This window comes from Palaemon carinicauda, chromosome 30 (genome assembly GCF_036898095.1).
Source record: "Palaemon carinicauda isolate YSFRI2023 chromosome 30, ASM3689809v2, whole genome shotgun sequence".
Classification (NCBI taxonomy): domain Eukaryota; kingdom Metazoa; phylum Arthropoda; class Malacostraca; order Decapoda; family Palaemonidae; genus Palaemon; species Palaemon carinicauda.
This window is the reverse complement of record NC_090754.1, coordinates 90,615,950-90,643,058: the sequence shown is the minus strand read 5'-3', so window position 1 is coordinate 90,643,058 and position 27,109 is coordinate 90,615,950. Positions and strand designations below refer to the sequence as shown.

Genomic DNA, 27,109 nt, shown 5'->3' with positions numbered 1-27,109 from the left:
AACTAGGTTAGGTTAGTTTATTATTATTTACTTGCTATGCTACAACCCTCGTTGGAAAAGCAGGATGCTATAAGCCCAGGGGCTCCAACAGGATAAATAGGCCAGTGAGGAAATGAAATAAGTAATAAACTACAAGAGAAGCAATGAAAAATATAAAATATTATAAGAGTAACAACTTTAAAAAAGATCTTTCATATATAAAGTAAGAGGAAGAGAAATAAGACAGAAGAGTGTGCCCGAGTGTACATAAAAAAACAACAATTGCACGACAAAGGCCTCAGACATGTCCATTTTTTTCAGGGTTTTAGCCAATTTTCGTGGTTGGCCCTTACTAGTACAGGTTTGTTGATCATGGCAATATTCACACCCTTTCACCACGTTAAGGTATTCCCCCTTCCTGAACAAAGATTTCTAGAGAAAATTCAGCTTTTAGTTCGAGGGGAAACGTACATACTGTATAACAACGGATCCAAACTAATTTTGGAAGCAATGTTGCCTCAGCTGATTGCATAAAGTCTTTTCAATTAAAATAAAATGACAATCGCAGTGTTCCCACTCAACTAACTAACTAGAGAGAGAGAGAGAGAGAGAGAGAGAGAGAGAGAGAGAGAGAGAAACTACCATCATGTGACGTTCAAGGGTCTAGGAAAAGGCTTATTTCCTTACACAATATTACAAGAAGTTTGTAATACCGCCAACAGCAGCAAATAAAGTAAAGCGAAGGTTAAGGCCAATAAAAAACTCTGGGAGAAATATTTTAAGACCACTTGATTTTGTCTTGTGAATACAGCTGAAGCTTTGGCCTCGTTGCCAAACCTTTCTTGCTCTTGATCCTCTTCTCTCAACAGCAATAAGCAAAGGCGACTGGACATCTCGTTATGGTACAAGTGTAATAAAATTTTAATAATGGTTTTGCAGAAAAACAAAAATTGTAATTTACCAAAGGAATTTCGCTCTTTAGGGCTTTTTAGGAATGACATGCTACATACTATACAATCTTGCTACAGTCAAATAAACACAAACCCTTTATTCTGATTAAATATCGTGCAATACTAAATTAAAAAATCGTGCCAAAATCAAACAAATCTGGGTGATCTCCCCGGCCCCAGCGCTCGTCCGTACCCTTTTAAAAAGTCAATGGCATTACTTTGTGTAACCAAAATATTATACACAGAATAAACAGCAGTGGGAAAAGGCCTGTTGGAATGAGGCAATAATAGCATACAAGCAACTGACGTGTTGGGTGCCAATGACCTTTTCATGATTATTTCTCCTTTTTTTCCTTTTGGCTTATAAGAACATTGGTGCCAAAAGCAGTATGAGAGGGCTACAGACTTTCATAAGTATTATTCAAGTATAGAAGGACAATTGAATATTTTATACATTCAATATACTCGGTAAACTGTTCCTGAAAAGGTTATATATACATACATATATAAACATATATATATATATATATATATATATATTATGAATTTTCGTTGTTCGGCAATAGATTTTTCACCTGATTTTAAAGTTATATAAATATATTTATACACACACACACACACACACACACACATATATATATATATATATAACTTCAAAATCAGGTGAAAAATTTATTGCCGAACAACCAAAGTTCATAAAATATTTCACCAAGGATTGCAAACAGATTCCCCAGCTTTGTAATCAACTAAAAAGTGTATTGCCATAGCTTTAGTTTAACTAATGGAAAATGTTACATGATTACTGAGAGAGAGAGAGAGAGAGAGAGAGAGAGAGAGAGAGAGAGTGGAGAATCTAGTACGTACTGTTTAATTTGAGCTAAAATTAAAAAACAATTTGTGCCACGCACAACTGATGAACCATGAAAAGGAAAGAAAAAATTCCGCCCCACACATCTCATTACTACTACTACTACTACTACTACTACTACTACTACTACTACTACTACTACTACTACTACTACTACAGTATAATCAAACCAAAAGAAAGTGACGGGCGAGAGAATCTCTCTTCTCAAAGCATCGTATCGACTGAAAATAACTAAAAAGAAAAAAAAAAAAAAAAAACGGACATAATACCTTCAAGACCGCTTGTTGAAGATATGAACGAACAGTCTGACCTGCAGATTAACTGATTTAACGTGTCCGACTAATTTTGTCTTTGCCCGGGTGGAGTTTGACACTCAAATCTTATCCTTTTACCTCCTATCCCTTTTTATAGGTTTAGTCTTATATACATTTATTTCTTTCATGCCAAAAACTATACCAGGAAAACTAAGGAAGGCGCACAGGACATTAATCCACTACGCACCAGCATCGATAATGCAGCGACTATTTAATATGCTGCCAGCTCATCTAAGAAACATATCAGGAGTGAGCGTAGATGTGTTTAAGAATAAGCTCGATAAATACCTAAGATGCATCCCAGACCATCCAAGACTGGAAGATGCATTAGCAACTCGCTGGTGGATATACGAGGTGCCTCACACTGAGGGACCTGGGGGAACCCAAACATAAAAATAAGGTAAGGCGCTCTCTCTCTCTCTCTCTCTCTCTCTCTCTCTATATATATATATATATATATATATATATATATATATATATATGCACGTGTGTGTATGTATAAAAACTTCGATTAAATAAATCTAAAGTAAACTATGTCATCATTTCAACGCTTTGTAGATTTTCATGTTTTATATTTTCAGCCCATAACAAGAAAAAGTAGACAAATGATACGCAGAAGAACATGAACCAATGTATATTTTAGCATACACGGAAAATGGGCTCAGTATGTGAAGTAAATGCAATCTATGGAAATAATTTTCCTTTCTTTAGTAAAATCTCTATGAACATTATACACATTTTCCCTAGCTGAACAGGAGAGAACTAACGTTTTGTAAAAGATGCCATTGTGACTCTGCTGTCGATTGACTTTCTGTACTTACCAGAAACACTTTTATATACGAGAGATAAATTCCCAATTACATTATTATTATTATTAACTAAGCTACAACCCTAGTTGGATTACTAGGATGCTATAAGCCCATGGGCTCAAACAGGGAAAAAATAGCCCAGTGAAGAAAGGAAACGAGGAAATCAACTACATGAAAAGTAACGAATAATTAAAATTCAATATTTTAAGAACAGGAACATTAAAATATATCTTTCATTTATAAAAAAAATACTTAAAACATCAAGGAGGAGAAACAGAAAGAATAGTGTGTCCGAATGTTCCCTCAAGCAAGAGAACTCAAACCCAAGACAGTGGAAGACCATGGTACAGAGGTTATGACACTACCCAAGAATAAAGAACAATGGTTTGATTTTGTAGTGCCCTTCGGCTAGAAGAGCTGCTATAGTCTCTTCTACCATGTGCAGTTCACCCCTTGAGCGATAAATTGTCCTTTTTAATGACTTTTATGGCTTTTAATGACACGATTGGAGTCCTAATCTTAGAAGCTGAAAATTTACTCCTCAATGGCTCAAGATATTGGATTTTGGGATTTACGGCATATTCCAACCGTTAGCCACTTTCAACGTTTTTCAGCCATACGAGCAAGCACGAGTAAAAGAAATTGTGTAAAAATGATAATGAATAAATTAACAAAACATAATATTATCTACCTATTCCTGTATATACTGTAAACACATACGTAAACATACACACGCACACACATACATATGTATACACACACACACACATATATATATATATATATATATATACAGTATATATGAAATTTATATTCATATAGATACATGTGCTATGTATATAAAAGAGCACAGGGAAATATTTGCAAATGAATGTAGGAATTGATTTGCAGTCTTACAGAATTTAAGACCCAAAGAGCAGACAATTAATGAACACTGGTGTGATTTTAAGAACATATATCAGTCAGTTGGTTGTGAAGTTTTGAGACACGCATTTACAAGGAGAAACCCATGGATATGAAAGGATACTTGAAATTGATTGTTGATTAAGTTTTCCAGGAAGTAATGAAAATTACAAGGTAGACCATGCTAAGTATTCCAGAATTGATGATAAAGTCAACAGAAAAGTCAGGAATGACTGGAGAGAATATTCAGACAGTAAAGAAGTGGATATGGTGAAGGAATCGCTCATAGAATTATTAATGAAATCTCCACAGGGGGGGAAAAGGCAGTTAGTCATCAAAAAGAGATATAGATATGAAATTACAACAGAAGATGAAAGAAAGACAACGTTGGATGGAACACTTTAGTGAGGTAATGAATAGGAGATATGAAGGGAATAATTTGATTGATATACCTGAAGCTGAAGAAGACATTGGCGTGTCTGTGAATGAATTCATTGTGTTAGAAGTCGAAGCTATCATTTAAAAAATCAAAGAGATGGAAAGCCCAGGATACGATGGAATAACTGCCGAGATGATATTGGCCGAAAATGAAGTGACTCCCAGAATACTTACAAGATTATTTTCTAGAATGTGGCATGAAAAGGCAAAACCTGATGAATGGGAGTTAGGAGTTTTGGTGAAAATCCATAAAAAAAGGAGACCTGACTGATTGCAATAAGTTCAGAGGCATTACACGTCAGTTATGAAAATATATAGCATGCTCATTCTAAAGAAACTGGAGAGAAAGATTGATGAAAAGCTGAAAGATGAACAAGCGTGAATTCGAAAAGGTAGAAGTTGTACAGACTAAACTTTTAATTTTGAGACATGTTAGTCGGCAATGTGTAGAATATAGAAACCACTTTTGATGGTATTTGTGGACTATGAAAAAGCCTTTGATAGTGTGCACCGGATAATTTTGCGGAGCGTCCTGCGTTATTATGGAATTTTTCTTAAATATGTAAATTTGATTAAGTATGTGTTCGTGAGCATAGAGAGTGCAAAGTTAATGTTCATTTGCAGTGAACAGCAGAGTACTCCAAGGAAATGCGTTATCACCTATGCTGTTTATCCCCCCTCATGGATTTTGTAATGCGAAGAACATTCGGATATGGTGGAGAAGAATTGGACAGGATTGGTAATAGGAAATTAGGTGACCTAGAGTATGCTGATGATGCTGTCCTTATTAGCAGAACACAACAGGATTTGCAATGCTTGCTTACCAGAATGCATGAAATATCACCCGAGGTTGGACTGAAGATAAATAGAAGAAAGACTGAGTCGATGAGAACGGATTAATAAGGTAGAATCATTCAAGTATCTAGGAACTATTATTTCCAATACAGGATCTTTAGAATTCGAGTTTAATGAAAGATTGAAAAAAGCAAATCAGGCAATGGCTACGTTGATTAAAATTTGGAAATCAAATCGACTGAAATTATATATAAAAATCAGACTATTTATCAATTTAGTGAGATCGGTGTTATTGTATGGATATGAGTCGGGGTATGACAATAAAACAATATTCAACAGATTTAGTAGATTTGAGAACAAAGCCCTCCGAAGAATACCGGGAGTTAAATGGCAAGAGAGGATTATAAATGAAACTATAAGAGAGATTACTCGTGTGCCATATGTGAATGAGATCATGGTAAGGGGTAGATGGAGATGGTTTGGGTATGCCCTTCATACTTCTCAAGAGAGATTAGTTCACAAACGTTTCCAACAAGGCACTAGAAGAGTTGGAAGACCAAGGCCTCCATGGCTGAGGACTATGAGGCGTGAAGTAGGAGATGAAGAATGGAGAAGTATTGAATGAAAAGCTCAAGATAGAGACGACTGGTGGCATCTAACCGAGGACCTTTGCGTCAATAGGGGTAAGAGATGATCATATATATATATATATATATATATATATATATATATATATATATATATATATATATATATATATATATACACTCACATATACAGTGTATATATACTGTGTATGTATTTATAATATATACAATTAACGATAGAAGAACAATCCTAAGAAGAAGACACTTGGGTTTTACGGATATAGCTATTTTTGAATGGATTCTAATCTACTAATGCCATCCTATGTATATGATTGACCTAGGATGAAAATTCTTCCACTGACCACCTGATAAGAAAGAACTGAAAAGGCGAATATATTCGGCATTATGGCTGACGGAACCCTCCCACCTTTAAGACCTTAAGGCCCCGGTCACACCGGCAGAACGTTGCTGGAGCGTTCCTTGAACGGTAAGGAGGTGGACCAAGCCCTCGAAAATTTAATTTAACGTTTTTACGTTCGGTCTTTATTAGGCTGCTGAACGTAGCGAATCCTCGCATATTTCCTGAGTTTTCTTACACCTCTATTATGGAAGGTGCTAATTTATGCAATAAGGGTATTGGTATACAGGATGTCGAAAAGCGTATCTGAGTGATATTACAGTCACCGACCTGTAAAAGATAATAACAAAGTAGGGTAAAAATTACGGTCGCTGTATCTTAAATAAAATTACGGTTTTTTTAAACAATTTATTAAAAAAAAAAAAAAAGCGACTGAAACTTTTCGACATCCTGTATACCAATACCCTTATTGCATAACTTAGCAACTTCCATAATAGAGCTGCAAGAAAACTCAGGAAATCTGCGAGGATTTGCTACGTTCAGCAGCCTAATAAAGACCGAACGTAAAAACGTTGAATTAAATTTTCGAGAGTTTGGTCCACCTCCCTACCGTTCAAGGAACGTTCCAGCAACGTTCGGCCGGTGTGACCGGGCCTTTAATTCATCGTTCTGTTCTCAATTTCGACACGGTGTATTCTGTGTCTCACCGGCACCTTTCGTTTGGTTTGAGTAATGCATGGTCCAGATACCGTCGACTAAGCTACAGTCCTAGTTGGAAAAGCAGGATGCTATAAACCCAAGGGCTCCAACAGGGAAAATAATAGCCCAGCGAGGAAAGGAAATGAAGGAACAAATAAACTAAAGGAGTAATAATGAACAATTAAAATAACACATTTAAAGAACAGTAACAACATAATACATTTTTTTTTTTTATAAATAAACTATAAAAAGAGACTTATGCCTTGTGCAGTAGTCACTGAATTAGCGAACTGTCTTCAAGACGAAGATCCAATTTCAGACAAGCGTAAATTTTCCCAGATAGGCAAACAAATCACGTTGCTTCATTAAGAACTGAAATTTCTTCTCGCGACGCACGAAAAATTATGCCTCCTCAAACAGAGGAAACAAAGGATATCATGAGTAATTTCTTATTCAGTGGATAATAACTCTTACCCTGTTGGTAAAATTTCATTTTTTTTGTAGGCATTATGCAAACACTAGTGTACGCGACCCGCCACAAATGATGGTTATATATGTATGCACGCACACAAATTTAACCCTTCCCACCTAAGGCCCTTTCCTCTCTGGGTCCCCTCCCTCATCAGGATGTGATTAATTTCTCTCCCGCTACCTGAGTGATGGGAGAGAGAATAGTTATACGTCCGGTAATGCCATTGAACGTGACTGGATATAATATATATATATATATATATATATATATATATATATATATATATATATATATATATATATATATATATATACATACAAACTATGTGTTCCTCCGTGTTGAAATTAATCAAGACATTCAGTGTTCAGTTTAATGGATTGAATCGGTGTGCATATCTAGACCAATGTTTAGCCGTCACTTTTTGACGGGTCGCGTACATTAGTAACTAAATAAAGTTCAATAAACATAAATCATGAAATTTTACCTTTTATTTTTAAACTAAGCATAAACAAAAAAAAATTATACTAGTATTAACCAATTTTTTTTTTTTAAGGTAAGGTATGATGGGTCGTTTGCGACCCTACAGCATTTTCAAAACCTGTTTTTTCCCCATAAATCATCAGCTGTCTCGAATATGGAAGTGATCGCCTGCAAGGGGTGACTAGTCTACATACCATTGTCTGCTTTAGAACTGATTTTCGTCTAACTTCCCTCCTTCCCCGTTTTTTTACCCCCCAGGGGTCGACCTCGACCCTGACATACCTTTATAGGGGTAAGTGATCAAACAGCAAAGTTATTACATAATTATAAATTGTCGAACAGTGTTGATACTTGTTTGGTTCTTTATATTTGGAAAGTGTGGGTGGATGGTGTGTCTACCACTTGCATGACATTGGTTTTGACTTAGATGCCATATATTGCCATGAGGTCCATTTTCCCTCAAATGCTAATTTCTGAAGTTTTTTGTTTTTTTGCAAATTTTATTTTTTTCTATTTATTTTGAATTTATCTTCAATAATGGCCAGCAGACAGTATTCCCTCGGCATGGATGTCATCAACACACTTCTAATGGAGTTAAAAAGAGATGTTGATGATAATATGGAGCTTGCAACCCCATTCTTCATTTCAAGAGGTAGATTGGGCTGTAAGAGTTGTTGTGGTCTGCGGCCATTTTGTTGACATACCCGAAAGGTAAGTTGGCATATCTCTATATATTCTTGTTCTATATAGAATTCATGATATTTTGGTATAATCTAATGCATAAATATCATATTCTATAGGAGATACAATGATTTTCATAAGAAATTTACATTGTGAACTAGGCCGTCAAAAAATGACCTTTAGATTTCGCCCCTGTTATATCAGTAAATTACATCTTAGTGCACATTTTATTATGTATTTCTGTTCTAGGATAATATGAGTTTATTCTATAAAGAAAATTAGCCTCTTCCTATTTCATTTGGGTACCCCAAAAAATTAATGAAATTTGAACAAATTTTTTGGCCAAAAAAAGTTACCCTTTTTTTCTCATTTCAGATCTTGACTTCTATGGGTCCAACTCGTTTCCAGCAATTACACGCTGTTGCTTTGCCATCTAAGAAGGTGTCCCTAAAGGGATTTATGTGTATATGTATATTTCTATTTTTTTGTGAATATTTACGTCGTCTTTTTTTTGTATACTTAAATTTTTAATATATTTCCAATAAATAGTTATTTTGTAGATGGGTATCATTTATATTTTCAGTAGTTTTTAGCATTCTTTGAAGTATTTTTAGCAAGTCAAACAATACAGATTGATGCATAACTAAATTTTTCCTGAATTTTTTTTTGGAGTCAGGGTCGTTCACGACCGAGTATACCCTTAAAGGGGTGTCCGAGTAGCATACCTATCCAGGGTTAAACTAAACATTAACCAAAACTTTTTTTTTTTTTTTTAACCTAATTTAGCAGTAACCAAGATTTCTCCTTAAAAAATACTAGTATTACCCAAGAATATTTTTTTAAAACCAAGTAAAGCAATATACAAACAATTACCCCGAACTTGCCCTAGCAAAGGTCACGGCCACAACTCCCAAACCACCTGAATTCTACGAAGGGGCTTCTCTGCCCTGCATCTATTATTATACTTGTCATGAAGTAGTTCTTCTTCTGAAGGGTTCTGGGAGCCTGCCAGAACCGGGAACGTGACAACCAATGTTGCAGATGTTGCAATGATGTTGAGAGAGAGTTCCTCACAGCCGGCTCTAAATAAATGCTTTAAGGAACATCATAGGGTTTCTTCATTGATAAATTTGAAGGGATATACAGATATTCTGACTGGTCTGTAAGCAATATAGCTATTGTACGGTAGGCTATAGTGCAGAGAGTACATAAAAAAAGGTCTTGCTCGTAGATCACTTGCATTCATGAACTACACTGCATCATTTTCTTAATAAATTCTTTTCTCTTACTTGGATCCATCTTACGTTGGTGGAGAATCAAATACATCTTAACTATAATTTGTCGCATAGCCTCTGCCACGCGGCCAAGACTGTGTGATTATCTTTCCATGAATGGGTGGAAATTCAAAAGTTCAAACTTGCAGCGAATGTTTTCACATGTTCAACAGGCGGACGCAAAACTTTTAATAATTAATTACTGAAAGATCTATTTTAATGTTGTTATTGTTCTTAAAATATATTATTTCTATGGTTCATTTCTTCTCTTGTTGTTTATTTATTTCCTGATTTCCTTTCCTCACTAGGCTATTTTTCATGGTTGGAACCCTTGTGCTTACGGCTTCCTAACTAAGGTTGTAGCTTAATAATAATAATAATAATAATAAACAATAATAATAATCAATAATAATAATAATAACAACAATAATAATAATAATCAACAATAATAATAATTAACAATACTACTACTACTACTACTACTACTACTACTAATAATAATAATAATAATCAGCAAAGGTTCAAATTGATTACGTAGCCTCGTCTCTCGGTTGCCAGCTTTTCCCCATCATCATTGAAGGCTTGATTTTCCAAAGACAGCAAAAGGAAGTTGTGAACTGGCTAATGTTTACACCATTCACTGCGTTACACTTTCATGGGTCATCATGCCTTTTACTGTAATGATACTTTTAGTTTCCTTTTTTTCCCAATTTATTTCAGCATTTTTACTAATATATATATATATATATATATATATATATATATATATATATATATATATATATATATATCAGTATATATATATATATATATATATATATATATATATATATATATATATATATATATATATATACATACATACACAGTATACTTCAGTCATGCTCATCTCTCCCCATCTTTCGGGTAGAGTGAGAGAGGGATGCATGTTGGTGCATATTTAAATATTTAACAGCCATTTCTGACGGGTAGCGTACACTACATAAATAATTGAGTAGAAATTCTACTATGCTTATATTCTTAGCCACTGCAAGAGTATATGTAATTAAATAACGGCCATATAGAGGGAAAATATTTAACGAAAGTTCATTCTTTGGCAAGAATTTAATTAAATCAGACACAGTCGTGTGGGAGAAGCTTAGTATATCAATATTATCAGTGTATATATATATATATATATATATATATATATATATATATATATATATATATATATATATATATATATATATATATATCCCTGTCACCCTGAACAACACTGCCAAACTTATGACTCCTCGGTCTCTCCCATTTCCAAGGGTAAGGGGAGAGGGAGCAATCATACCCTGGTGAGGAGGAACACTCGGAAATTACAATCTCCCACAAACTGCCAAAACTGCCGTGGTGTAGTTAGGAAAGGGGAAGGTGGTGGGAAGGCTTGAATCTGTTTGAGTGCATATCTATCTGAATATTTACAGGTCGCGTACACTACCCCATACGTGAACATGGTAAATTTACCTACTACTGTATATTACCCCTTCCTAACTAATGATTGAAGTATATCGTAGGTTGCTGTGGCCTGATTGGTAACGTCTCTGCCTGGTGTTTGCCAGCCGGGGTTTCGAGTCCCGCTCAGACTCGTTAGTGCCATTAGTGTCTGCAACCTTACCATCCTTGTGAGCTAAGGTTGGGGGGGTTGGGGGTGCCTATAGGTCTATCTGCCCAGTCATCAGTAGCCACTGCCTGGCCCTCCCTGGTCCTAGCTTGGGTGGAGAGGAGGTTTGGGCGCTGATCATATAATGTATGGTCAGTCTATAGGGCATTGTCCTGATTGCTAGGGCAATGTCACTGTCTCTTGCCTTTAAAACTGTACTGTATTATTAAAAACTCTACGGAGTCGAATATCCATTTTTTCATTTACAGTTGCGATGTTCTTTTTGAGGAGTGGTTCTCAAAATAATAATGATTTAAAATGTTTAGGATACTATAGTTTAATTTCATAATTTTGGATCTTTTGGAAAAGATAAATCCTTGCCTGGTGCATACGATCGAAAACAAGCAAATTATCACTTCATAAGAGCATGTTATATCATTTATTCATTAATTCTGATGCAGTTTATATATTTCATTTCCTCACTGGTATATTATTCCATGTTGGACCCCTTAGGCTTATAGAGTCCTGTTTTTCCAATTAGGGTTGTAGATTAGTTTATAATAATAGTATTCATAATAATAATAATAATAATAATAATAATAATAATAATAATAATAACAATAACACATTTGTCATGCAGCAGTAATCATTAATGTCCATGCACACACATATACCAAGGCACTTCCCCCAATTTTGGGGGGTAGCCGACATCAACAAATGAAACAAAACAAAAAGGGGACCTCTACTCTCTACGTTCTCCCAGCCTGACAAGGGACTCAACCGAGTTCAGCTGATACTGCTAGGGTGGCACAGCCCACCCTCCCCCGTTATCCACCACAGATGAAGCTTCATAATGCTGAATCCCCTACTGCTGCTACCTCTGCGGTCATCTAAGGCACCTGAGGAAGCAGCAGGGCCTACCGGAACATGCACAAACATGAATAAACTGCTATACTAAACAAAATATATAAAAGGGAACTCATAACTGTAACCCTATCACCCAGACAGAAAACCCAAGGTTTCTCGAAGCTATATCCTTGATAAATGTCCAGAACTATTGGCAAAGGCGCGAAGCTCGGAGCTGTTTATTCAATTGGCTCACATAAAGAGTGAAAAACAAAGGGAATGGGAAACCACTCCTTGCTCATCGAGAGGAGACTGCCAACCTAAGTTCACTGGCTTAAGGTCAGTTTTCATGTCCAAACATTTTCTTTGGGGCATGTCCTATGTACCTAAAGGTACCCTGACACTTACACGACTTTTTGCCACGAATTTGTCGTGGCAAGTCATGACATTTTTTGGCACGAACTGGAAAATAAAAAACAAAAATCAAAAATTACCCCAGAATCACAGCTGACCTGTCCACATTGACACGAACTGGCACGACGAGTTCAGGCATAGTTTGCGCACTTCCCGCATCGTCCCGACGAGTTCACGAACAGTTCGCGCATACTTCACGACCCGGTCACGAAATTTTGTCGTGACCAAAGTTTTGAACATTTCAAAATTCTCGTCACGACATGCCTCGATGTCACGACTTGTTTACGAACACTTCATGTCAGTTCACGACTCGAGTCGTGACAATGCGTGCCTTAAATTCGTGCAAGTGTCAGCCTGGCTTAACCACGACACCTACTAGCTGTAGTGCGTAACCAGAATTCTGCTAAGGCCTTCTAGAGATCAAGAAAAGACACTAAGCCAGAGATATCTATTATTATTATTATCATTATTATTATTACTAGATAAGCTACAACACTAGTCGGAAAAACAGGATGCTATAAGCGAAAGGGCTCTAACAGGGAAAAAAATAGCACAGAAAGGAAAGGAAACGAGGAAATAAACCAACTACGGGAAGTAATGAGCATTTAGAATAACATATTCGAAGAACAGTAGCAACAATAAAATAGATTAACTGATAAAAAGAATTACGTGATGCCTCCAAAATTCGATTATTTGAAACCAGTTCAGCCATTGTAACTCCCCAAGTGTGATATAGGCCTAGATACCACGTGGTGTTACTACCAAATTGTGTTGGTCGACACAAAGCTAACACTACCTAAGCCTTCCTCACTCCACACCATCTCATGTTGACCTACCACAAAAGCTAAGCATGTCCCGGATCAAATCAACAAGGCTGCCAATGTTGAACTACTTTTTAATTTCCTTCGGACACTTCTCTCTTTCATTTGCTTTTTATCAAGTACCTTTCTTGGCTTACGACGCAATGCAAGGCTTGAATAGCAACGTCATGGTTTTGATTCAATAGGATGTCAAAAAATTATCTTGGGAGAATTATAAGCGTTTAGTTCAACAGTAAATATTCAAATTTATGGCAAATATATCAATTACGTTTTGATTTAGTTGTAACTTGTTACATTTCATTAGTGAATGTAAAATTATCTGTACAAACGTAGATAAGTCCTTTAAAAATTGAGATATATGAGGAGAACACCTATTCAGCTTCTAGGATGGGAAAAACCATTTTTGCCTTCATAGCTTGCTAAGCAAACTCTATCTCTCCCTCTCTTTGGGACTATGATTATCACATTTTTATCGTGATTGCGTGATATAAGGTCGACATTACCAGGCGTGATGTACAAAGGAAATGCACTGACAACAATCCGTTCTCTGTTACCTTGTTTAGTCCGCTTGGTACCTGACAAGTAGCTGTAACGTCATAAGGTAACAGAATAATTTATTTCTTTATCTGTTTTTACTGTCGTTATTGGGTTCTCTTTAACCACGGTGCATGTGCTTTGATGACCCATTAAAATACCTAATGATAGATGGGAAAAGCTTTTAACATGTTTATCGAACAGCAACAAAGTGTTAAGCAACATTGAGGTAGGAAGTCTCTAATCACAAATGCCTATCTACGTCAACAAAGCTCTCGCCAAACTCCGTATTCAACTCATTTTCTTTGGTAAGTTAAAGAAAATGGTAAACTTGCATTTGGAAGGGAAACTAAAATGTTTAGTAAGAGAAAATCGTGTGACGATCAAAGTTAATAGACCTAATAACAATAATCCTTTGAGAATGGCGTTTCATTAATACTTTCTTTAAATATATTCTGAAACCATTGCACCTGGTATCGATACAAATAACCTGATTAAAATATTTTAAAGAAACAATAAAATAATTCTAGTAAAAACTGGGCTAAAAAAAGGAGTTACGATTTTATTAAGGTCTGCCCTTAGAAAATGTTTTAGTTTTCTTTCATATTGACACCATCTCCGTTTTCTAACTGAGGCAATATGTTTGACATTTCAAGGTAAACTAAACAAAATGCTTTTGGTTAGTCCTGCAGTAAAGCAGAGAGAGAGAGAGAGAGAGAGAGAGAGAGAGAGATCTTCTTTAGATTGCCTGGAGCTTCTCTCCGGACAGGGTTTTTTTGACGGTGCGTCTAGCCCCTAGGTGGTTAGAGAGAGAGAGAGAGAGAGAGAGAGAGAGAGAGAGAGAATTCTCCCCCATGACATTTTGTCAACACAAAATCCGACATACCCATCAACATGCAAGATAAAGATGATTGAAATTATAAAGTTAAAATGGCACACATCTAAGTCAAATATTTTAGATTAATCTCATATTTACATAACTACTTTCATGATAGTATACTATTAATTACTTTACTTTGGCAGAATTAGAAAGATCACGAGGACCAATTTTCACTAAACAGAACTGAAAACAATTCTGGGGTTTCTAAAAAATAGAATAACACTTGTAATTGGCTGATGTTAATAACGTAAATTTATTTTCTTTAAATAGACTTTTCCTCTAATGACAACTTAGGGCTTGAATGCACACAGCAATATCAATGAGGATTGGGCTATAAAATGTAGAACAGAGGCCAGATACAGGTACAGGTACAGGTACAGGTACAGGTACTGGTACTGGTACAGGTACAGGTACAGGTACTGGTACTGGTACTGGTACTGGAACAGGTACAGGTACAGGTTCAAAACATAAAACTGTAATTGCCTTCGCAAAAAATCGAAGATTTTGCGAAGGATATGTATCCACCCTAGTCGTTTGTTTGTTTGTGAAAAACTTTATACAAAAACTACAGTACCGATTTTTACCAAACTTGGGTATGACCTAAGGATGGATCTGTAACATTTTGGATCAAGTACATCAAAGTATAAATACGCAGCAGTACTTAAATAATAATAATAATAATAAATGGCAACTATTTAGTTTTTTTTTTTTTCTGAGCAACTACTGAACCACTTTCTACAAAACCAGGTGGACGTGTGGGGTATGACCAAAGGATAAATCCATTAGATTTTGAAGAAAATATAACGAAGTACAAGTAGCCTACGCAGTGGAGTTAAGAGCAAAATAAGACTGCTTGGTGTGACAAATGAATATGTTCTTTGCCTGAAATCATACGCACTTGTTGTATGCAACATATCGAGTTAGATTTCTAAGGCCGGGAGCACTCTAGCGACTCTGTGGCGCCACAAAAGCCAAAGCATCGTGTGGCGGGGATGTGGTCTCCCATAGGTTTCCATTGTTTTCAAAGCCACGCCACGCCCGTGGCGGGGATGAGCGACAGAAAGCCACAGTCAATAGTTTGCGCGGCAAAACTTGAAAACAATGGAAACCTATGGGAGACCACATCCCTGCCACACGATGCTGTGGCTTTGTGGCGCCACAGAGTCGCTAGTGTGCTCCCGGCCTAAAGTGTTTTTAAACTGCCTTGTTTTCTAGCTGCCATGAAGGGAATCTATATATTAAAAATGTTCAAAGCATAAATCCAAAATATAGTTATTATCGTATGAGAATTTATCAAATAATTTGTTAACTGATCGGAAGAAATAATAACAATACACATAAACCGAAGAGTATGGCCTATCATTTACACATTCTCCTCTTTGCTCATACACCTGACAACACATAGATAAGCGAAACATTCTTCTGAACTCAATGTGTTAACTACTGCACTATGATTGTTCAGTGGTTATTTCCCACTTCGTAAGGGTAGAGACCCTTGAGGTATGGTAGGCAGCTCTTCTAGAAGGACACGCCAATATTAAATCTTTGTTCTATAGTCTTGGGTTTGAGTTCTCTTGCTTAAGGATACACTCAGGCAGACGGCCAAACTATTCTGTTTCCTTATTTCCTTTCCTCACTGGGCTATTTTCTCTGTTGGAGCCCTTGGGCTTAGAGCATCCAGCTTTTCCAACGGGATTTGTACCTTAGCTAATAATAATAATAATAATAATAATAATAATAATAATAATAATAATAATAATAATAATAATAATAACCACAAAACGTTCCTTATAACTGTCAATTCCCACAAACCCATTCTTTCCTTATAAAAAAAATATTTATACCTTTTGCCCAATTTTTTTCCCTTTATATATTTGCTGGTTCCCCTGGCCATCCCCCCGCACATAACATCGCCCAAGCCAGGACGCAATTCCGTTTAGGCAGTCACTTTGCATCTCAAGAGCCATATTTTAAAATTATCACGGCAAAATCTTCCGCCATCCGTTTTCTTGTTTTTACGCCGAGCGAGTTTTTCAGAAGGTGGAGGCGCCAAGGACGTGTTCTTACAGCCCATAATTTTCCCGGGGATGCCATGCATCAAGTCGGTAAGGTCTTTTAATTAAGATAGGAAGTCATTTTCGGCTTTGATCTCTCGACGTAGCAGCGGGGGAAGGTCACGCCGAAGCGAGATTGGATTGCTTCGAGCTTTGGTTTTATTCATTCTACCTTTGGGCAATGGGGGTCACATTGTTCTGTAAAGAGATAAATTAATTGGTTTTAAGGAAGGAATTGGTTTATGCAAGTTGACAGATATAGTTTCAAGGAACATTTTGTGGTAATCATTATTATCATTATCTAAGCTAAGCTGCAACCCTAGTTGGAAAAGCAGGATACTACATATAAGCCTAAGAGCCCTAATAGGGAAAATAGCTCAGTGAGGAAAGGAAATAAATAAACAGAACAGAGCCTGAGGGTACCTTCAAGCAAGAGAACTCTAACCCAAGACAGTGAAAGACCACGGTACAAAGGCTTATGGCACTATCCAAGAATGGGGAACGATATTTCGATTTTGGAGTGTACTTTTCCTAGATCCTCTTCAACTCGGAATGTTTTAATTTGTTCTACCTCTGGGGTCAAATACTAAAGCCCTGAAATCATCTTCAATAAAAAAAAGGCTTTAATTTCGTCCTATAAAGTTAAAGGTTTCCCTACACGTTATGAACATGGATGAACACTTACAACCTGCTAAGCATTACATTAAAACCAGAGTGAAATGTAGTACTGTACTTAATTGTTATTTTATACCTTTGAAATCCAAAAAGTATTCAATTTTTGTATTTAATATTCAAGGAGAGCAATGCTGAACTGATATAAAGAGGAACATAGGAGTGGGTGTATGTAAGTATGTATGTATATATATACACATATATATTATGTTATATATAATACATATATATATACACACATATATATTATATGTATATATATATAATACATATATATATATATATATATATATATATTATATATATATACACATACATACATATATATCTTTCTTATCACGCTGAGCGGCATTGCCAAACATACGTCCCGAGAGGGAGTAGTCATACCCGGGTGGGAGGGGGTACGCAAAGAGATACACTAGGAAACAACAATCTCCCACAAATTGCCGAAACTGCTGTGTCGCAATTAGGAAAGAGGGAAAGGTGGGATAGTTTGAAACTGGGTGCGTATGTGCATCTCTAAATATTCAGACATCATTTTTGACAAGCATGTACAATAGTATGTGTATGTATAAATAAATATATATATATATATATATATATATACACACATATATATAATTTATATATATATATATATATATATATAAATAAACAAATATATATAAATAAATATATATAAATAAATATATATATATATAAATATATATATGTATAAATAAATACATATATATACATCCAGTATATATATATATATATATATAACACATATACAGTATGCATACAGTATATATATATATATATATATACATATACATATATATATATATATATATAAAATGTATATATATATATAAAACACTTAATAACTACGTAATTGAAATTAAACAATAAAAAATAATTGCACAACAATGAGGAATCTACTTAAAAAATCTATAACAACTTATCAACTTCGACACTACACATAAAGATCAGAAACAACACTCTACAGTGTGCTCAGAAATGTTTTTATTTTTTTTTTCAAATAATATAAAAAATTTTAAATAATTTTTATTTTTCCTAACATACTTACCGAGAACTACTTTTCTTGGAGTCACTTGTGAATCCCTCAATCTCGACCAAGGTTTTTTCCGCCGTTACCCCCCTTACTCCGCTCTACACAGGCTTACCCCCGCCACCAGAGAATGCGCCCTGAGGGCAGGATTAGGGCAGGTCACTGCTTCTCTGGGTCAGCATCCTCATTAAGTTCGTCGCTTAGCCCAACTTAGCAATGGAAGGATGGCACTCGGGGACGGAAGGGAGGGCCATTACCCGAAAGTAGTTCTCGGTAAGTATGTTAGGAAAAATAAAAATTATTTAAAATTTTTGATTTGTTCCAACACAAAATACTTACCGAGAACTACTTTTCTTGGAGACTTATACTTTAGGAGGCGGGAGTGCTATTCTGACACTTGACTCGGCACATAGTGCCTAGAGGGCTATGGAATGCGGGGCCTATCAGAGTGCGGAGTGAGGGTAACTGCGGAACCTAACGCTATTATCTAAGACTCACCTCTTACAATTTCTTCTGGCGATTTTCTCCTGATGTAGTCGCGAAGAATTTGTTCACAGTTGGGGACAGTTTCTGGCCTACCGCTACACAGCTTGGAGGGCGGCAATGACTGTCCCAATGGAGAACCCGTCCAAGGATTTTCTTGAATAATCCTTGAGGTAGTGGGCAGTAAAGGTCGACTGGTGCGACCTAGTGCCTGCCTGCAGGATCTGCCCCACCGCCATGTTTCTCTCAAAGGCCAAGGAGGTGCTCAGACCCCTGATGTCATGGGAGCGGGGAGTGCCTGGCACTGCCATTCTATCCTCTTCATAGGTTCTAGCGATGACTTGTCTCAGCCAGAAGGAAATGGTGTTCTTGGAAACTTGTTTCCTATTAACACCTGTGGAAACGAAGAGGTTCTTGGCACCTGGTCGGAGATGAGCTGTCCTTTCCAGGTATTTTCTGAGCATCCGTACTGGGGCATAACTTCAAGTCTTCCGTAATGCCCGTCTTGGGAATGGCCGGAATTGAGAAACCTTCAAACCTCGGGTCCCAGACTGCTGGGTTCTGAGTCTTCACCACCAAGGAGGGCACGAACCTGAAGGACACTTCTCTCCACCCTTTGGAGTGCGAAACGTCGTAAGACAGACCATGGATCTCGCCCACTCTCTTAGCCGAAGCTAAGGCTAGCAAGAAGACGATCTTGAGGGTGAGGTCTTTGTCCCCGATATCTTTCAGGCGTTCAAAGGGAGGAAGACTTAGCATCTTCAAGACCTTGGCTAGGTCCCACCTGGGCACTCTCCTAGCTTGAGGGGGGCAGGATTGCTCGAAACTCCTAATCAGCATCGCTATGTGTCTCGAGGTCCCCAGGTCGATGCCTTTCAGGAGGAAGACTTGGCCTAAGGCGGCTCGAACTCCTTTAATGGCTGGGATTGACATTCCCACTTTATCTCTAAGATACACCAGAAACTCAGCTATGTCCAGGACCGAAGCTTTAAGAGGTCTAATGTGTTTCTCCGAGCACCACTTCGTGAAGGAGGCCCACTTCGCCTGGTATACTGCGGTAGAGGATTTCCTCAGGTATAGGGACATTCTCTTAGCTGTGGCGGAGGAGTACCCCTCCTTCTTCAAGAGCCGCTCGATAGTCTCCAGGCGTGAAGGCGAAGAGAGAGAGGGTTGTCGTGGAGCCTGAGGAAGTGCGGTTGGTGCAGGAGGTCTGACCTGGCGGGCAGAGGCCAAGGCGGTTGGCTCGCTAGGTCTTTTAGGTCCGCGAACCACTCTCTCTCCGGCCACCAGGGCGCTACCAAAGTCATCCTTAGGTTTCGGGAGGCCCTTACTCTGTTGAGTACCTGCCTTATCAACGTGAAGGGGGGAAAAGCGTACACGTCCAGGTTGTCCCATTTGTGCTGGAAGGCGTCTTCTAGGGCTGCCTTTTGGTCTGGGACCGGGGAGCAATAGACCGGTAGTTGGGCGTTGAGCTTTGTTGCAAAGAGGTCCATCACCGGGGAGCCCCAGCGTTGAATGATGAGTCTGGCTACTTCTGGGTGTAGAGACCACTCTGTCCCCACGATTTGACCCATTCTGCTGAGGCCGTCGGCTAGCACGTTTTTCTTCCCGGGGATGAACCTTGCTAGCAGCACCACTTGCTGCTCGTCCGCCCAATGTAGGATGCTTATGGCGAGGTCACACAGTTCTTTCGATCTCATGCCCCCTTGCTTCTTTATGTAGGCCACTACCGTGGCGTTGTCGCACATTAACGCCACGGTGTTTCCCTTTAGCCAACTTGCAAAGTGAAGACATGCCTTCTGGACTGCTCTTAGTTCTAGGACATTGATGTGTAGACGTTTTTCGCTCTCCGACCAGGTACCGCTTGCTGTCTCTTCCAGAAGGTGGGCACCCCACCCTTGGTTGGAGGCGTCTGTGAACAGGAGGTACTCGGGGGGACTGGACCCGAGGGGCATCCCCTTGAGGGAGTTCGACTGGCAGTGCCACCATTCTAGGGAGGTTCTCGTGTCTGGAAGGATTGGAATTAACGCCTTCTGAGAATCTGTCTGGGACCAGAGGCTCTTGAGGTTCCATTAAATGGGTCTGAGCCTCATCCTCCCTTGGGGAACCAGTTTCTCCAATGAGACCAGGTGACATATCAGTCTCTGCCAGTCTCTCGCCCTCCTGGAATGTTCTGACAGGAACGGCTGAATGATGTGCTTGAGGTTCCGTATCCTGTCTTCCGAGGGGAAAACCTTCCCCTGCACGGTATCCAACGTCATCCCCAAGTATCCCATTCTGTTGGATGGTGTTAAGTTCGACTTTTCCAGATTGATTACGATTCACAGATTCCTGCAGAACTGGAGGAGGTTTCTCCCTTGCTCCTCCAAGCGGGCCTTTGAGTTGGAGAGGAGCAACCAGTCGTCTAGGTATCTGATGAGACGGATACCCCGTTCGTGAGCCCACACTGAGACTGTCGCGAAGACCCTCGTGAACACTTGAGGGGCCGTCGACAGACCGAAGCAAAGGGTCTTGAACTGCAGGATCTGGGAACCCCATTTTACCCGCAGGAACTTCCGACTCGACGGGTGGACAGGGATCTGGAAGTATGCGTCCTTGAGGTCGACCGTCATCATGTAATCTTTCTCCCTCAAGGACATCAGGACGGATTTTGGGGTGTCCATCTTGAAGTCCGTCTTCTTGACGAACTTGTTGAGGGCCGACAGGTCTATCACTGGTCTCCCCCCCCCCCCCCCGTTGCTTTCTCTACCAGGAACAGGCGGCTGTAGAAGCCTGGGCCTGGGAGAAGGACCTCTTCCATGGCCCCCTTCTCCAACATGGAGGAAATCTCCTCTTGAAGGGTGGCCCTTTTCATCGGGTCCTTGGGGGCCAACCATTCTGTCTGGCTGGCTGGAATAAGAGGGGGTGGGTCCGCTATGAAGGGGAGCCTGTAGCCTTCCTTCAGGACGGACACCGTCCAAGGATCCGCTCCTTGTGCTTTCCATGCTTGCCAATGAGGTCTGAGGCATACCCCAACCCGAGACTTGGGCGGGAGTAGGGGGCCTCTCCCTCTACCTTCTCCTAGAGGGGCGGCCTGATCTGCCTCTCTTAGAGGCGGAGTAACCCGACCTGAAGGAGCTGGAAGAAGCTGGTGCTCCTCTGCGGGAGGGCTGAGGAGTTGTTGTCCAGGAGGAGGAAGGGGCGTCCCTCCTCGAAGTGTTGGGGGCGGCCTGAGGAGTCACGGCGCTATCTGAGGCGGCCCTCCTGTATGGCGGCCTTTTAGATGACGCCTGTCTGGGGACGTTGGCCTCTTTCTTCTTGGACACTTTCTCCATTAGGTTTTCCAACTCTTTTAATGGGAACAGAGACTCACCCCACAAGGGTAGGCTATGAACAGCTCGGGCCTCTCTGTCCGGGATCCTCCTCGACACCTTAGCTAGTACCGTGTCTCGTTTCCTTAGTACCCAGTTGGCCGTCAGGGCGAGCGCCTGGTACGATAGAAACTTCAGAGTTTACCCCCCGGAGGTGAGAAGGTCTGTCAGGAGGTTCTGCTGCTCAGGATCTTCGGGGTCGATGGAGGCTTGCACGTTTACTAAAGTGGAGGCCCACCAGTCCAGCCATGAGGAGACGTTAACCAGGTCCCACGACATCTCCTCCATCACGGCGGCTTCCGTAGGAGAGAAGTAAACCGGGGCTGACGAGGCCCTTTCGTCTGAGCCTCCTTGTCCTAGGATGTCCAAGGCCGGGTCCACTCTACAGGGGCCTGGGCGCCGCCCTTCTGGAATGTATACTTTGCCTTGTGCCTTGAGGCCCTCGAGCAGTTTCGAGGCACTCTGGGACTTGGGGGCTTCCGCATTGCTGGCCACCAAGTTGTCTATGTACTCTTGCCCTAGTACTAGGTCTGGGGCAAGAGGAAGGGCCAGGGAGGACTTCGGAAGGGTGGCGTGATGGGTAATTCTCAGGAGGATTGATCTCCAGGAATCCCCCTTAGGCGCCGAGGGTTCTGTAATCCCATGGTGCCTCCTGATGAGGCCCACCACTCTTCTGTATGCGGAGTCCACCGACGGGGGAGCTTCTCCTCCGTCAGCCGAGGCCTCGGCCTGGAGTGGGGGCGCCGGGTTGCTGGTTCGGCAGACCGGTCGTCCCGCCCTTGGGTCCAGGGGGGCTGACCCGTAACCGTAGGGAGCTCCGTAAGAGGGTGGATCTCGCTGCAAGGTGGGTACCAGCGGCTCAGGGAGGGCCCTCGGTTGCCCGAAGGCTCTGGAAGCGGAAGTCACGGTCCCGGTGGGCTGACCCGACAACGGGAACCGTTCCTTCTTACTCGATGACCGCACCAGCTGGGCTGCTTCGGTCAGGCTGCCTGCAAAGAAGCGCGTTTCCCCCCCGCTGGGCGGGGTGAACCGGAGGCCTCGAGGACTTATGCTTCTGTGAGAGGTCTTTCCTGCGTGCCAGGTCGCGCGGTTCTAGGCTGTGCGTAGAGAGCGGCAGCCTAGACGCACGTTCCCTGGAACGAGGGTCTGGTGAATGGAGCCTCTTGGACTCTCCTGAAGGTACGTAGACCCAGGCGCCCCCGGGAGAGACATTTCTCCTACACTTACGGGAATGGGAGCGGGAGCGCTTCTTGCTAGGCCGCGACCTTGACCTAGAGCGGGAATACTCGCTCTCGGACAGCTCCCTTCTCCTGCGTCGTTTCCCCCTGACTTCTTCCTCTGAGGATGAGTCTACCTCTGACGAGTCCGACGGCGCCACGTTCCTCGCGTAACGGCTGCCAGCGTGATCCGCGGGGGAATTTCCTCGCCGCCGGGCGTCCGAGATCGAATGCTGGAGGAAGTCCTCGGGAACCGCCGTGGAGATCGTCGGCACAGAGTCTAATCTATCCATGCCAGGGGGCCAGGGGTCCAGGGTCACGTCCATTCTTAGCGGTGACCTCCCTGGCGTCTTCGGCAACTTCCACCCGAAGGCATCACTACTCGGGCGGCGAACTCTAGTTTGGCTGTCCCCTGGCGGGGGAGAGCTCGACGCACCAGCCCACGAGGGCGGAGGAGACTCTGAAACAACAACACTGCCCCATACGGGGTCTTCAGAGGACGCGTGGCCCCCCGTCACAAGGCCTGACTCACCCGAAGCACTACCGGACCCTTCGTTAGCCCTAGAGGGGCCCGCCCTTGGTTCTTCCCTCGCACTGGGTTCCCTGGGAAGAACGCCTTGACTTTCTACAACACTGGAGGCTTCTTGCCCTCTCCTCTGCGAAGGAGACGGAGAAGCCGAGGCCTCGTCGGACCGATCACTGGCCGACGGTAACGAAGAAACGACACTAATCTTCCTGGGGGAACGCTTAGAAGATTTCTTCTTTTTGGTACCGTAGCGTACCCACTGGATATCATCCCAACTTACGCACTCCGGACACGTGTCCGCGGAGGAGCAAACTTTCCCCCTACACGTGGAACAAAGGGAGTGAGGGTCTACCTCTGGCTTTGAGAGGAAAGCCCCACACGACTTTCCGGCTCTAGGCCCAGGGCAACGGCGCACATGCTCCATCGTTCGCACACAAATGGCACAACACTAGTGAGCTATACGTACACTGGGGATATACACAGGGAGAACGCACTGTAACACTTGCGAATAACGCACTACGCAAAAACACAAGTCCCCACGCTGGAAACACGTGGAACACAAACGCGCCAAAGGATCGAGAGAGACGAGAGTGAGCTGTGTACTGCTCACGACCAAGGAACTTAATGGGGATGCTGACCCAGAGAAGCAGTGACCTGCCCTAATCCTGCCCTCAGGGCGCATTCTCTGGCGGCGGGGGTAAGCCTATGTAGAGCGGAGTAAGGGGGGTAACGGCGGGAAAAACCTTGGTCGAGATTGAGGGATTCACAAGTGACTCCAAGAAAAGTAGTTCTCGGTAAGTATTTTGTGTTGGAACAAACGTTAATTATGACCATCCACTATCATATCCCCTTAAATAACAACCATACACATCACCCGTGAACACTAAAATACATACAATGTAAAGAAAGGCCCGGTCCCACCGCCCGAACGTTGCTGGAGCGTTCCTTGAACGGTAGGGGGGTGGACCATACCCTCGAAGATTTAATTTAACCTTTTTTACGTTCGGTCTTTATTAGGCTGCTGAACGTAGCAAATCCTCGCATATTTGCTGAGTTTTTTACCTCTATTATGGAAGTTGCTAATTTATGCAATAAGGCTATTGGTATACAGGATGTCGAAAAGCGTAGCGGAGTGATATTACAGTCACCAACCTCTAAAAGATAATAACAAAGTAGGGTATAAATTACGGTCGCTGTATCTTAATTAAAATTTTGGTTTTTTTAGGTGAAAAAAAAAAAACAACAACATCAACAACTGAAACTTTTCGACATCCTGTATACCAATACCCTTATTGCATGAATTAGCAACTTCCATAATAGAGGTGTAAGAAAACAGAGAATATACGAGGATTTGCTACGTTCAGCAGCCTAATAAAGACCGAACGTAAAAACGTTTAATTAAATTTTCGAGGGTTTGGTCCACCTCCCTACCGTTCAAGGAACGCTCCAGCAACGTTCGGGCGGTGGGACCGGGACTTTGTACAGTTACAAGAACAACTTGCACCTACACTAACTATTAACACCGACACTATTCTAGACTTGGATGTCCAAAACAAACAACTACATATAGTATAAGATTGCTTCAAAACTATCAACACCAACAATATTGAAGACTTGGATGTCCAAAACAAACAACTACATATAGTATAAGATTGCTTCAACAATATTGAAGACTTGGATGTCCAAAACAAACTACATATAGTATAAGATTGCTTCAAAACTATTAACACCGACACTATTGTAGACTTGGATGTCCAAAACAAACAACTACATATAGTATAAGATTGCTTCAAAACTATTAACACCGACACTATTGTAGACTTGAACCAAAATAAACAACTACATATAGTATAAGGTTGCTTCAAGACTTACAACTTGGGTATGTCACGGTAATAGGGCTTTCTTCCAGGAGGTTCCTGTTTATCGCAACTCGCAGACAACTCTTTACCAATAGTCCTTGAAAATGAAAAGAAAGCACTTGTAGTTATGACAGTATTCGTTGGGGGCTTTCGCGTATATATTGGGCAGCGTTCAAAGAAGTCAAATATTTATGAAGTCAACACTCAAATACCTGTAAGGTTAATTACGTGAAATTAAATGACCCATAAGTTTGGCTATTAATAACTCCCGCGTAATCTTCACATGATTGAGCAAGTATATGAAGCAAAATTCCATTCACATTCGCAATTTTTTCCCGATACCTCCCATTATTCATACTGTACCAACCGTGTGTCACACGACCGTACATAGTTCATTTTGTGGATATATTATGCTTGTATCTTCGCTCTTCCCTCGCAGTAAAAAGAACCAGAATAAACGTGTCTGTTTTTCTCATCTGTAACGGTGTCTGTTTTTGAACATGAAATTTCCTGTTACTTTGAGCTTTTGCATATAAAGGAGAGTGTTCTATAATAAACTCACTCAATTGCTTTCATACTGTCTTTGAGTCACAACCTTCTCTCGGCCCGTCACAATACTAAGTATTTAAACTTGCAGAAAATATTCTTTATGTTGAACAGGCTGATATAAGTTTTTATAATTCATATTTAAAAATCTATCTTAACGTTACTGTTCTTCAAATATTCTACCTTAATTGTTTATTACTTCTCTTGCAGTTTATTTATGGCCTTATTTCATTTTTCCACTGGACTATTTTTCCTCGTTCGAGCCACTGGGCTTATCCAAATAGGGTTGTACCATAAGTAGTAATATCTATTCACTTATAGTAATCCAAAACAGCAAAACATCGCTATAATACTCATACTAGAAAAGGGAAAGAGGATTAAATACTTGGTAACATAAAATTGCACAACCAAAGTTTATCATAAAATTGATTTCATAGGTTTTATCTATTTCTTAGATGTTAACCTCAATTTTTTTACCCATTAAATTTAATATATATTTCATTTTATACATTTATTTAACATCAAATATTTTTTCTTCCGTAAGTCATTGGGTTGGCTAATCTCCTCCATTTTATATTGTAGAACTAAATTATTTTTTTGCTTTGTCTTCATA

At 40.3% G+C, this 27,109-nt stretch overlaps 1 protein-coding gene across 4 annotated transcripts in view; it reads right to left on the bottom strand.

The window, feature by feature from the left end:
• Positions 1–27,109, bottom strand: part of LOC137623347 (CDK5 regulatory subunit-associated protein 2-like) — a 253,969-nt gene that overhangs the window by 47,809 nt on the left and 179,051 nt on the right. For 2 of the 4 annotated variants that reach the window (XM_068354164.1, XM_068354165.1), the window contains exon 2: positions 25,964–26,047. The exons of the other annotated variants lie outside the window; for them this stretch is intronic. In XM_068354164.1, coding sequence (XP_068210265.1) covers positions 25,964–26,047 — 84 coding nt within the window. The remainder of the gene's footprint in view (positions 1–25,963; positions 26,048–27,109) is intronic. 4 annotated transcript variants of the gene reach the window in all.